The sequence below is a fragment of the Ziziphus jujuba genome, chromosome 10, assembly GCF_031755915.1.
Source record: "Ziziphus jujuba cultivar Dongzao chromosome 10, ASM3175591v1".
Classification (NCBI taxonomy): Eukaryota; Viridiplantae; Streptophyta; class Magnoliopsida; order Rosales; family Rhamnaceae; genus Ziziphus; species Ziziphus jujuba.
This window is the reverse complement of record NC_083388.1, coordinates 23096604-23110549: the sequence shown is the minus strand read 5'-3', so window position 1 is coordinate 23110549 and position 13946 is coordinate 23096604. Positions and strand designations below refer to the sequence as shown.

Here is a 13946-nt window from a genome sequence, read left to right as displayed (position 1 = left end):
AAATGCCCGAGATAGCTCTATTTCTTGCTTCAGTTTTGAACATTGAAGCCTACGATGCCATTTACAAGCAACGTGTCGGATGGAGTGCACCTACAGTAATATAGTGAGACTACCCGAGAACTTAGCAAACAGATACCTACGATCCCATATACACTTGTACACCTTTGATATGTGGACATTATGACAAAAGTTCAAACTGCTTTCTCTGAAATTATAATTCTAAGTTGTTTTGTGGGTTCTGAAAAATTTTCAACCATGCTCACTTTATGCTGTGTTTGATTCCATGAGTGAGAGTGAAAAGCATAAAGATTACAATAAGATCATATAAGATAATCACTTTCTTGAATTAGACTGACATTTTACAAGAAAACTAACTGGGTGTATTTGGATTAATGCTAGTCATAAGTAATAATGACATCTACATTAGGATGCATTACGAGTATTTGGGTTTTCAGTCGCTGGGCACATCCGAGACAGAGCTCTTCATATCGATTAACAAACTCTTTAGAGTTCCTCCATGATTCTGTGCCGCCGTTTCTCCAACAGCTTGAAGACATAAGCCGAATGATTATTTTCTCCACTGAGACAGCATATTCGAGTAAATTCAACAATGGCTTAACTTCACATTGGCATCCTGCAAAATTGTCCAATTTCACCACCTTGAGGTATTGACATGAATGCTCATTCACTTCCACTTTCTTAGGTATGCGTTTATTCAACCACTGTCAAAATCATATTCAAATAAATATCAGTTAAGACATTAATCCATAATATATATATATATATATATATATATATATCAAATCATAAAATATATATATTAATACCTAAGGCATTATCTCCACCGGTATATCCAAATTTTGTGACCTACCATAAAACATAACAGATTGGCATGCCACTCACAAATAAATTCACTTAAAAAGAAATTTATTATTTGAAAAACAAGAGTTTTAGCTACAAAACTCAAAGGGGAACGTTCCCAATATTTCTTGCCAAAATTTCACAAAAGATTTTAAATAAATATTTGTAGAATGGCACTGACCTTGAATAAGAAAGTATTCAAGAAAGGAGCCGCTTTTACAAGATACAGCAAACGGTGAAATGGTACATGGAAAACCGAAGGAGTTTCCAATTTCAAATGCTCAACCTTGTTAAATTTAGGTCATTGAGGAAACCGAGACAAAATCTAGCAGAGAAGGCCCAATTGACCAAATTAAACAATAACACAAACATAAACAAATTGATAATTCCAAAACAAAAAATAAATAAATATAAACTAAGATGGAGAAAATAAATAGTAACCTACATCAATGTACAGAGTAAGTCTTTTGATTTGATTAAGTAAAGCCAGATGATGGTCAAGCTTGAAATTCGGACCATCTATGCCAAGAATTAGATCGGAGAGATTTGGAGCAGAAGATATGTCAACGCTTTGCAAAGCAACATCACCTCTTATTTTCAATCTTTTAAGATTGCTTGCTGAGGAGATTTCGAGGTTTTCCAGACTACAGCAATCTTCTATTTGCAAGTAATTGAGATTGGGAGCAGAAACAATTTTAAAATCATATAATGTATAGGAATTTAAAAGTGAAAAAAGTTCAAGGAACGGAGTGTTGGAGAACAAACGGTGGATAGAGTTTTCACCCACAAGTATTACCTGAATATACAATTCCCTGAGACAACCAAAATTATCAGCAAGAAAAGTAGCATTGTAACCAATTTTAGAACGAAGTTGCAAAGTGAGCTTTTTGACATGTTTTTTGGCAGCAAAATCCATCCATGTGTTTATATGATGACGATGCTTTGGTTCCAATTTGGAAGCAATCAATGAGTACTCGTCCAGTGTTGGTGCCTCATGCAATTTCAACACTGCATTCACTTCGTTTATCCTCTTCTTTGCCAAATCCTTCGCCGCATCCCTAAGCGACTTCTTCCTTAGAGCAGAGGACCACCCTTTGTCCAAATTAAAAATCAACCTTGGTTGAATAGAAATTGTAATCTTCCAAATCTTATGCCATCGCTGACAAACCACGCTAGTTCTTGCTGCTTGTTTTGTTGGCAAACATCTCATAATTGATACCAAAATTTCATCAGGTAATTTACTCATCATGTCTTCCTTGGCTTTCTTGAATATCCTCTCTCTCGCCATGTTTAATATTAAATATTAATAATGAATAAAATAAAAATAAAAGATTAACCTTTTAGTTACCTTGTGCAACAAGCAAAGTAAAAAACTGAGAGACGCTAATATCTGTTTCTAGCTTTTCCTTTGCGAAGGAGTGAGATAAAAAGAAGGGAGAGAGGATGAGGAGATATATAGAGATTATCAGGGTTTCTCTTATTTCGTTTTATGTTTATTTATTTATTTTTTTGTTTTTTGGGTGAAAAAATACCATTCTTTATTAAAATGTTGGTTAGACTCCAGCTAAATAAGTTGTTGGTAAGTATATATTAATCAAAGTATGAAATTAAAATATTTTGGGCCGTTTTTAAAATTCAATTCCCAAAATCTATGCAGTTGCGTTATTGAATTGAGCCTATGTTGGATTTTTCAAAAAGAGCCTAGTGGAAATTTGAAAGGTGCGTCTATCCTTTAGCAGAATTTAATCCCAAAAAAAGTGGGGAATTTAATCCTAAGAATTAGGTTTGACTAAACAAACAAAGCATAAAGACTCCAATATTAAATCTAGTTCTGAATGGGGATTGATAGGAATTGAGGAGCTGGTTGGATTGGGGAAGTCTCTTTGTAATCTTATAAATTCATCTTTCCTTATTAGCTGGTATCTAAAGTTGCATGTGCATTATTGAACACAACAGAAGATTTGGGGCACATATTGGTAAACTCTACTCGCCCTATATCCAAGTTGGATATTAACCCCATATTCAATACCTGCTCCACCCTCATGCTATGGGTAAATACATTTTTATATTCATTTTTCTTGTAATTAAATACATTTTTATTTTCATTAAATGCGTAGAATACATTTTGATTGGTTTATGTAATGGCTGGCTCAACCAAGAGTATGTTAATAGTATTTACCAAAAAAAAAAAAGGGTATGTTAGTAGCATATTCATCAAATAATATTAATAAAGTTTTTCTTTTTATTATTCTTTTTTTGGTTAAAAGGACGAGCATGTATGTTGATAGCATAAAAAACCTTGAAAGTAGCTGTGAATGGTAGATTAGAAGGAGAACAGTAGGTGAAAACGTGTCAGTTAAAACGAGGGACCTAAAAAGTGAGATTGGAGGAAATAAGTATGATCTAACACAAACGTGTACAGGTAGATGGATGCTTCTAGTCTAAGCAATTCTCTCTATAAACCCCCATAAACCCTCTAAGGCTTTGCTTCTATAAAAAGTTCCCAAATAGCCTTCCCAAAATCATTGCAAATTGTTCGAGTATTTATTCAATATTATCAAGTGCCCTGCTCTTGGTCTCTGTTTGGCTTGCTGGTCTCTCAGTTTTGCCCCGTGGTGGTGCTTTCGTAGAGGGTGGTGTTGCAAAAAGCTAGCTAACAATGGGACCAGGCGGACCAGGTGGACCTCCTGGTCCACCCGGTCCTCCGGGACCGCCAGGTTTCTTCGGTGGAATATGTGATTGTATTGGTTCTTGGTATGCAAATCTTAGTGTTAATGTTGTTTTTACTTCCATGTATTATAATTCTACGACTTGTTTCTCTTTCACTTTCAATGAAATGTTTGTTAAGAAAACATTGCTAAATAGATATTATATTATGTATATGCATTTATACATACAGAAAACATTGCCAAATGGCTGGGCAGAGTCATTTTCATGCATTTTTTCTTTTAATGTTAATTTCCATATCCGTATTTTTTTTGTTTTGAAGCTAATCCCTCTTTTGTCGTTCGGTGTTTGACAGCCTGAGCTTCTTATGCTGTTGCTGGCTGCTTCGAGATTGCTTCGGGGGTCCAGGTGGGCCTCCTGGACCTCCTGGACCTCCAGGCCCATTTGGACCACCTCCCCCATGAATCATGATTAGCAGCTGCTTGCTACCATTCGGACATACATATAATATAGTGTTTTTGCACATAGAACTTGTAATAAAGGAATTCTTGTGTTAGAAGCAGTGCGTTAGGAACACAATATTAATGTTGTTTCCACTATTTCATCTTACATTTTAACGTCTGGTTGTGGACATATATATGTATATATCATATGCAATACCATCGACTTTATCATAAAATTATTTTCAGTTGTTGGATTTTTCATTTCATTTATATTTTTTTTCTAACATTCTCCTTCACATGTAAATCTATCGGTGTATCTTTTTTGGATTTCTTTCTGAATCTTTACATGTGTTATTAATTATTTTGGTGGAGTTGTTGAATTTTAAACTTAAAACATTTTGGATCTCTTGACCTCTGATATCATGTTGAAATACTACTTATTTCAAAAACTTAAACTAGTGGAATATGAACTTTCATTTTTTTTATATTTTTCTTTAACAACTGATACTTTTATGTATGCATATATTTATATTCACATAAATTCTATGGGTATTTGGTGCATATTTATATGAAGACTAAAGATCAAAAAAGTTTAGTTGATGGCGAAAATTGAGGGATTTAGCTGAAAATACATACATGACACTAAAACATATTAACCACTCTTGGTCAAAATTGCAACTACAGTAAATTAATTTGCACGTCACTATATAATAATAATGATGATAATAAATGAGTGGGGATGAATAAAATAAATATAACGTCTACTTTACTAGCGGTTTACAATAATAATAACAAATGAGCCGGGATGAATAAAATATATATATATATATATATATATGTAAAACGTCTACTTAACTAGTGATTTATATATTAATATGAATAGCTTTAGCAATGTATGACATTAATTGGAAACAAAAAGCTACAGCGGCATTATTATATTTAATTAAGTGCAATATATATACATCAACAGAAGTGATAATTTTATTGATTTCATATACGCAGTTATGAATTTTAAGATTTTAATCTCATTTTTATCACCGATATATGTATATATATGATGAGAGAGGACTTTTTCCATTGAAAATAAATAGATAAAACATGCATAAAGAATAAATTAACTGCGACTATATATACAAATTGTATGTAACAGTACATTCACTAGTATACAAATTTCAACAGATTTTTCTTATTGAATTTAATTCTATACTAATTAATTTTATATATATGTATATATATATAAAAGAAGAAGAAGAAGAAGAATCTCTTTTCGCCTCGGCATACCATATACCGTTTGCTGAAGTTGGAACATGTAATATTGCATACATTAGTCACCAAAAAAAAAAATGTAACATTGTATACATATGCATATTTATGGATATGTGTGTAAATGCTTGTGTACATATACGACCCTATCGCACCCGTGCACATCATGTGTCATTGGGAGTGTATGCATTAAAGTATATGTAATTTATAAAATATTTTTGATTATATGTAAACTAAGAGATATATAATTTTATTTTATTTTATTTTATTTTATTATTATTTTTTTTTTGGCTTAAGAGTAAACTATGAGATATACATTAGGATTATGCTTACTTTGACATGCACACCTAATACATAGGTGTGTATGTATAACAATTAGCAAAATTGTACATACATGTATATAAATATATATATATATATATATATATAGGGAGAGGCTATCATCAGGTCCGTCTTCATCCTTTTGTATGCGGTCTAAAAATGCGTGTTTATTCTCTACTTTTAGATTAAAACCAACGGCTCAAAAATTTCCTCCCAAAAATACTCTCTCACGTGCCCATAGTCTTCCCTTCCCTTCCTCTTCACCGTTCCAACAGCCAAAAAAAATCTACCTGAAAAACTCGGTGTATTTTACAAAATTAATAACCAAGCTTCACCCTAGCTTCCTATTCTCTTGGATTTGACAAGATTTGCATCCCCCACAATTTGACAACGCCGCCATTTAGCCCAGACCACCGCCGTTCAGCCTTCCCTTCCCTTCCCTTCCTCTTATCCTCTACATTTTTAAGGTAAAATTAAACAACTTAAACAATTTTTTTAAGCCAAGTCCTTTTCCTAAACAACCTTTTAAACAACGACAACCACTGCCGTTCACCCAAGCTTCCTCTTCTCTTGGATTTTACGAGAAAAATTAAATTTTGATAAACAACTTTTTGAAAGTAAAGCAAAGAAAAGGAATAAATTTTTTTCTGCTTGATGGATTTTCATGGCTAAAAATTGTTAGGTTTTCTTCCTGACTTTTGTCATTTGGGACCAAAACATAGAAAACCCAAAAAAAAGATAAAGACGGTTGTGACCAAGTTTATATAGATGGGAGGTTATTGCCCTATTCGTTGTATAGCAACAATATAGGAAAATTTTGAACTAAAAAAATTCTTTCTTAAAAAAAAAAAGACCCATGGAAGGAAAATATAAAAAGTAAACTTGGCGAAAGAGGTGGATTTTTTTGTGGCTGCTGGAACAGTGGAAGCAGAAGAGGAAGAGGAAGGGAAGGCTGTGGGTTAAGTGAGAGAGCATTTTTGGAAGGAAATTTTGAAGTATAATGTGAGCCGTTGGTTTTAATCTAAGGGTAGGGAATTAAAACACGTTTTAGGACCGCATATAAAAGGACGAGGATGGATCTGATGATAGTCTCTCCCTATATATATATATATATATATACAGTCCGTCTATGCTGCGGACGGTTCTCATGCGGACCATAGTATTGGTGACGGTTTTTCATAATATTGGTGACGATTTTATAAGAAACCATCATTAATACTATGAAAAATCATCACTAATACTGCAGTTCTCATACGGACTGTCCTCATTATAGAATTTCCGTATATATGTATATGAAAATATATTATGCTTCTAGTTACTTTCAAATATCCAAAGTACAACGTGTAGATATGGATGTACTTTTTTTATTTCTCATTTGATCTATATCCATAATACTTTTTGAATGCTTAAACGACAAGTAAATGTAAATGGGGTTTTGAAGGTTAGGTTCGAAGTTTGAAGTTTGAACATTAGGTTTAAGAGAAAAAGTAGGTGGCTGGACGTTTACATTACTAAATATTATTACTCTCTGGTTTCAAAGTTCCAACTGTACCGATATATCCTATTTACTAGCTCGTGCTCTGCAAATGAAACTTCCAGAGAATACTTAGTCATTAAGCTATGATCTTTCTCTCTTTCCGTCTAAACTGATCCAAGTGTGTGTATATATAGAGAGGGCTCTATTTTTTTTCTGAGCACGTCGATCATATAGATATTCCATAGCTACAATGCCTCCGCCATGGGGACCACCGCCTCCGGGGCCTGGCGGACCACCCGGCCCATGTGGTTGTTTCGGTTTTCTTTGTGATGGTGTTTGCCGTCTTGTCTCTTCTTGGTGAGTTTTGCTAGCTTTCTTCACTTTTTCGTTACAAAATGTTTTGTAGTTTTTTTTTTTTTTGGGCGAATTTGGAAACCGCTGAAAAATGGGGTCTACTTGAATAAAAAAGGACTCGGTTCTGCATTGAGATCTGGCCCATTTAGATCCTAATGGTCTTTGGGGCTTCTGAAAGTTGTAATATTTATCATTTCCCTAGGAAAATAATATTTGAATTATTTTTATAAATTGGTTTTTTTTAGTTACCATGAAAGAATTTATCTCTAATTTTTTACTGTTGGCAATGCAGTGCTTATATCCTCTGCTGCTGCTGCATACTGGAGAGATGCTGTCCACCACTGTTTGGTGGGCCAGGGGGTCCAGGTGGGCCAGGGGGTCCAGGTGGCCCACCAGGTCCTTTTGGTGGGCCTCCTCGCTTCTGATGGGTTCATTACCAAGAGTGCCAACGAATGCTTTTGCAATTTGCAGTCGATTGAATGGACGAAATTTCTTGCATTTTATGGCACTAAAGTTGGGAATTAGTGTTATTAATGGGGCCAGATGAAGTTATTTGATTCTTGAACTAGAACTGTATTAAAATTTGGCCATAGTATATCATATTATATAAATATGCATGTTATTTAAACATGTAAAGCTTGTATTTGCTTCCACATATTGGTATTTATCTGACGATTTTGTTTATTACTGCAATTTGGTTTTTCGATTGCTGTATCATGCATGAAGCAATTTCTATCAAATTATCTGCATAACTTGCTCACCTGGTGAAATCGTCACTAAAAGAAGATATCACAAAATCAGTAGAGAAGAAGAAGAAGAAGAAAATGCACATATATATAATTGAAATTATTCAGTCCAAATGACCACTAATGTCACAAATGTCTCTCTTTCTGTTATCATAAAATAAGAGTAAACAATTTAATTTAATAAGTTAACCTGTAGAAGAAATTATGCTACTTTTAGAAAAAGAAACGAAGAAGACTTAGATAGTGTGTCAAAAACAATCTTTTTCAATTTCTCAAAGGTCCCCACTGAAAAACTAGTATTAGAGTTCAAAGAAAAGCTGTCAAAAATTATACATCAACTACACCCCCAGCATTAAGAGCATCCCTTGTCTGCCAAATGGAACTTAGCAATAAATTTAGACACCGAAAAAAAAAATGTCATGAATATGCCATTCCTCTTCTACGTTTTTTTTTTTTTTTTTTTTTTTTTTTTGTTTCTTCTGCTTCATGAATATTTCCTTCAAACAAACAAAAACACAAACAGAAAGAGAATGAAATTATTGTAAATAATAAAAAGAATGAAATCTATCATGAACTGTAGCACAAGAAATTTCAGTAGAGCAGAATTAGCGAGTGTTATTTTCTTATTCGTTAAGAGTATATGTAAAAACAAGTTGGCTAATAACAGTATGATATATTTTCCAACCAGTTGGCTAATATAAGGAGACTCCGTCTTCCTTTGAAATAACTTCAAAAAGAAAATAATATAATAAATGAGAAGATTAGGCCAAGTTCTCATCCAGAGCATCACTCGTCTACACCATGTACGGGTGGCATGGCACGGAAACTAAAATGGACAGCAGTACGTAATAAACAAATTAGACACACGGCCGATGTTTTTTTTTTTTTTTTAATGGAAAAAATAGCCGACGTTTTTTTTTTTTTTTTTTTTATTAATGGATAATATAGCCGGTCATATTTAACATGACAAAATATTATAACTAACATTTATATATCTACTTTTATTTTATTAGCTGAACGAGCCAATGATAGTTTAGACTTTAGCAGTTTATTGACGGTAAGAAATTAACAATTTAAAATAGTTTATCGTCGCTAATAAACTCTTGAAGCTCAGGATATATAAGGGGGCTGAAGTGTCATTTTATAAAGGCATATAAACTTATGATATATGGTATATTGAGTTGTTTGAATGTTGTTATTTTTTATGGGTACTATTTTGTCAACATATAGTTAGAGAAATTTCATTTTCTCAGCTTCTTATCATATCATCGGTACTATCTGCATTATTGATATATGGCTGTTTGTTGTTGGTAGAACAAAAGATAGTGACTTGGCAAACACGAACATATACAATGATAGATCAATTACTTACTATTCACCTCTCATCCACCTGTATAGGCACATCTCACACCCTCCACTGCTTTCATTTGGATAAGGATGGTGGGAAGCAAGTTTAGTTAAGGCGTGCAGCTGTACAAAAATTAATAAAATTAATATTTAAAAAATTAAGGCATGCAGGCAGGGGAAGGTCACTTGTATATATGGAACAGTTCGTTGTTTAGATTTTGAAGATTTTTGGAAGACGATTAAATTAATGTAGTACGGATTTTTTAAAAAAATGGTACAAAATGCAACGTGGAATTTGATAAATTGAGAAGGGAGATTTTAGCATCCGATTTTTGAAATTTGATAAACTGAGAAGGGAGATTTTAGCATTCGATTTTGAACTTAGTATTTATGATTATTATTTGTAATTATTGTCATATAAGTTATTTCAAAGGACAATGCGCAGTATCATTTGGTACATGGTTTATTTTTAATTTCTGTTTTTTTATTTTGTTTATCTAATTATGTATGATTTGTTTATCTTAAGTATTAGTTAATAGTACTTATAAACTGTTAGATATTTTATATAATTAACTTCTTTTTTTTTTTTTAAGTTGAAGTTTGGTAGCAAAGTTGATTTTTGGACTTAACTTTTTTTAAAAAAAGAAAAAAAAAGAAAAGGATTTCCTACCTAATAATATGTAATTCGCTTATGTCAAATGTTTGTTGATGATAGTAATAGTTTTAGACATTTTAAACAATTAAAAACTTTAAGGAAATAAAAGAAAAAAACAGAAACCAAAAACTATCACAATTTGAAATTGTATTCAATTTTATTTTTATGTTTCTCTTTTTTTTTTTTCTTTTTTTTCCTTCATCTAATTTGCTAGCTTATATGCTTAAGGAATATTGAGATCAATGCACCTTTAATTATACATGCTTTGGCACTTTTCATTTTAGAAATTTTTTTTTCGAGTATTTTATACCCTAAATTTCATATTTCTTTGCATTGTTACACCCTCTTTTTTTTTTTTTTTTTTGTGTTAACTTTTAACAGAGTTATCGTATGGCTAGCAAATGAGACAAAAAATTAAGGGTGGAAGGTGCAATTCTATATAGTTTAGCCTGCAAATATAAAATTTCAAATACAAAATTAATTAAAATACAAAAAAGTATTAAATAATAAAATTATATTTTAAAAGAAATTTGTAAAAGAAACTAAAAAAAAATCTTTACATAAGTAGATATCCTAAAAAAATATAAATACACAAAGATCAATAAAAAAAATTTGAACATGGATTCAAAATATTTTTATTTGGAAAAGTGAAAATTTTATTTAAAAAAATTTATAAGTATCTTTTTTCTATATAGCAAATATAAATATGAAAAATACATGTAATAAAAAAATAATATATTTTGTAAAAATAATTTTCTAATTTTTTTTAGATTTTTGAAATAGCTTATGCTTTTTTATGGATCTTTATTTTTTTTATTTAGAATCTTTATAATATGTACAAATTATTATTGAAATTTTATAAAAATAAAACATATATTATTTAAAAAATTTTACTTAAAAATTTTATATTTTGCACTCTAAAATTTAAACTATATAGAATTGCATTTTATATGCTCATTTTTATCCCACGGTACCAGCCATTCGACAAGTCTATTAAAAAGTTAACATTGAAAGAAAAAAGGGTGCAACGGTAATTAAAAAAAAAAAAAAAGAATTTCAAGGTGCGAAATGCCAAAAAAAATTTAGGATGTAAAATATCAAAGCATATATAGTTTATGGTGTATTGTTGTAAATTTTCTAATGTTTAATAAATTCTAACTATCGACAATTAGTACTTGACCTAAGCATATTATAAACAATTAAATTGAAAAAAAAAAAAAAAGACCAAAACTAAGAATCAATAATGTTACTAAACAACACATAATAAAATTTAAAGTTATGTTCATTTTTGTAACTTTATTTCTAATTTAGATGCTTAATAAATTCTAACTGCTATTAAATAATACTTTATATAAGTAAATTACGCATAATTAATTAGAGAAATATAAAAAACTAAAACTAAAACTGAAAACCAACCATATTAACACTTAAAGCTTGCAGGGTTAGGGCACTTGTGTATATGCAAGAGTTCATTTTTTGAATTTTGAAGTTTTTGGAGAGAAGATTGGATTAATGTAATTTAAATTTAAGATCTATAATTATCATCTACGATTATTATCATAATATATTGTCGATGTGATTATCATTTATATATATATATGATAATAATAATGATAAATTTAATAGAAGTTTATTGATTTTGGACTTTGGATATGCCTGACCGGAGTGATTTCCTAAGTTATGTTTCAAATTTCATGCCAAAAAATAGATAAATAAATAAAAGAAGTTATGTTTCAAACTCATAACTCATACCTTTTGTTTTCTTTTACAAAGTTGATGATGTGATTTAAATTAAAAGTGAAAAAAGAACGTATGATCATTAACCTCCACAATATCAATGTAATGTGACGGATTCAGAGGTCCACACATGCAATGATATTTGGAAAAAAACAAAAGAAAATTATTTATTGAAACTAATATCGATTTGGTTCTGTCCTCAATATCTAAATAAGAAGAGGTGTTCGCAATTATTTTTCTATTTAAAATTTACTGACTTATTGCTTGTTTGCTACAAAATTTAAGAAAGTATTTTAGAAATTAAATTGCCAGTGTTGAAGTCCTTAAAATCGAAGCCATATATCGTGTGGAAAAAAAATCCAAAAAACAGAGAAAACGAAGTCATATAACTTCTTCTTCTTCTTCTTCTTCTTTTTTTTTTTTTCCTTTCCAATTTTGAAGTTAACATCAACAAGTGTTTTTCTTTTTCTGTAACTATAAAATCACAAATGCAGGATAAAATAGTACAATCTATTCTTTTTTTGTTTTTTTGGTTGGAGATAGAACTATCTAATTTAATATGATCCTTATCTTATTTATTTATCTATTTAATATTCTTTGGAATGGGATAACTTATATTATCACTTATAATCCGAAATAAATAGTTAGATTTTCCTTTTGGTGGGTGAATATGGCAAAATGTAGATTTTGTTCTCTTCTTCTAAATCTATGCGTTCAATCAAGGAGGTTTCTCCGGCGTCATGCACTCAACTAAAAGATGGGGTTCGGATGCACGCCATCCAAATCATAGTCAACAATTTTCTATGAATTTATATAGACGTTGAATTAATATTCATATTATATATATATATCATTCAAACCACCTTAGGATCTATGTTGTATTTGTTGTAAGTCATTTATATTATATGCTTTCAATGTGCTGGACTTTGCTGGATCTGGCTGGTAAAATGTTAAATATCAATCAAAATGCCTACTAAATGAAATTGATGATGCCTATCACTATGAACTCAAACCCCTTCATGGTTTGGCCTTTTTAAATTTATTTTTTTTAATATGTATCTTTTTTATGCTTTTGTTTTTTTTTTTCCCGATTCTTTAATGTTTTTTGGATCTTGTTTGAAACATGGGTGCAATACAACCTCACATGAACGTGGATTTTATATTGATTGAAAAATATACAAGTACAACTTAATTAGTAATTTATCAATTTTTAAAAAACAGTAGAGATGTGAATTAGATTGATCAAGCAATTAGAATCGCGTTTAAGAATATTTTATTGATCTAAATAAAAATTTGAGGTTTTCCATCATGGCCGATTAGAACGTGATGAAAACCCTAAATATTTTTATTTATGTTTTCTCAATATATAATATATAAATTAATTTGCTGTCAATAACTTATTATTTTCTTAGTTGAATATATATATATATATATAATATGATTAAAAGAATGGCCAATTGGTGTGGACACGTAAATTCTATCATTTTACATATGGAAATAAATATTTTACTATTGAACCATCCAGAACCATTCATATTAATTACGCTTAGCATTGACACAAAAAAGGGGAAAAAAGAAAATCTATTATTTTGTAGTTGTGTATAAATATGTAAAAGATATTTCTAGAAAATACTATAAGAAAATACAATTGATGTGTTAGTTTCAAATACGGCGACTATACATGTCCAAACCCCAAACAATAATGAATATTTTAACTTTATCTATATTGACAGTAATCGAAATCAAAATTTTACACAACTAAACCACCAAATGAAATCGCATAGAGATAGGTCAGATTTATAAGTTAAATTGAATTGTAAACCCATTGGATTTTGAAATCTAGCTAATACTAATCATGTATGATTGTGTTTTGTTTTTTCCTTTCTTTAAAAGGGAATAATTTAAATTTTAATAGTATATTAAAAAAAAAAAGGTAATTGAAAAGGGAAAAAAAAGGAGTTTAACTTTATTACTGATTCCGTGATTCTAATCAACTTCAAAAGAGTTCCGGATTCATGAGACTTTCATTGATATGCACATGAATAATGGATCCATAACCATCCAGATGCAGCTCT

General features: G+C 30.6%; 1 protein-coding gene and 2 long non-coding RNA genes across 3 annotated transcripts; 2 read left to right on the top strand and 1 right to left on the bottom strand.

Moving 5' to 3' along the window:
• Positions 1–1048: 1048 nt before the first annotated feature.
• On the bottom strand, positions 1049–2149 carry LOC107412091 (F-box/LRR-repeat protein At3g03360). The gene has a single exon (XM_060812156.1). The coding sequence runs from the start codon at positions 2147–2149 to the stop codon at positions 1277–1279; it is 873 nt and encodes a 290-aa protein (XP_060668139.1). The 3' UTR covers positions 1049–1276.
• A 1045-nt stretch (positions 2150–3194) lies between these two features.
• On the top strand, positions 3195–4216 carry LOC125421099 (uncharacterized). Its single transcript, XR_007239260.2, has 2 exons — positions 3195–3615; positions 3884–4216. It is a non-coding gene; the product is annotated as an uncharacterized LOC125421099 (long non-coding RNA).
• Positions 4217–6944: 2728 nt separating this feature from the next.
• On the top strand, positions 6945–8079 carry LOC125421090 (uncharacterized). The gene is made up of 2 exons (XR_007239245.2): positions 6945–7389; positions 7679–8079. It is a non-coding gene; the product is annotated as an uncharacterized LOC125421090 (long non-coding RNA).
• Positions 8080–13946: the final 5867 nt, after the last annotated feature.

Coding starts and splice junctions, on each gene's coding strand:
- LOC107412091 (XM_060812156.1), bottom strand. CDS start 2,149: ATGGCGAGAGAGAGGATATTCAAGAAAGCCAAGGAAGACATGATGAGT.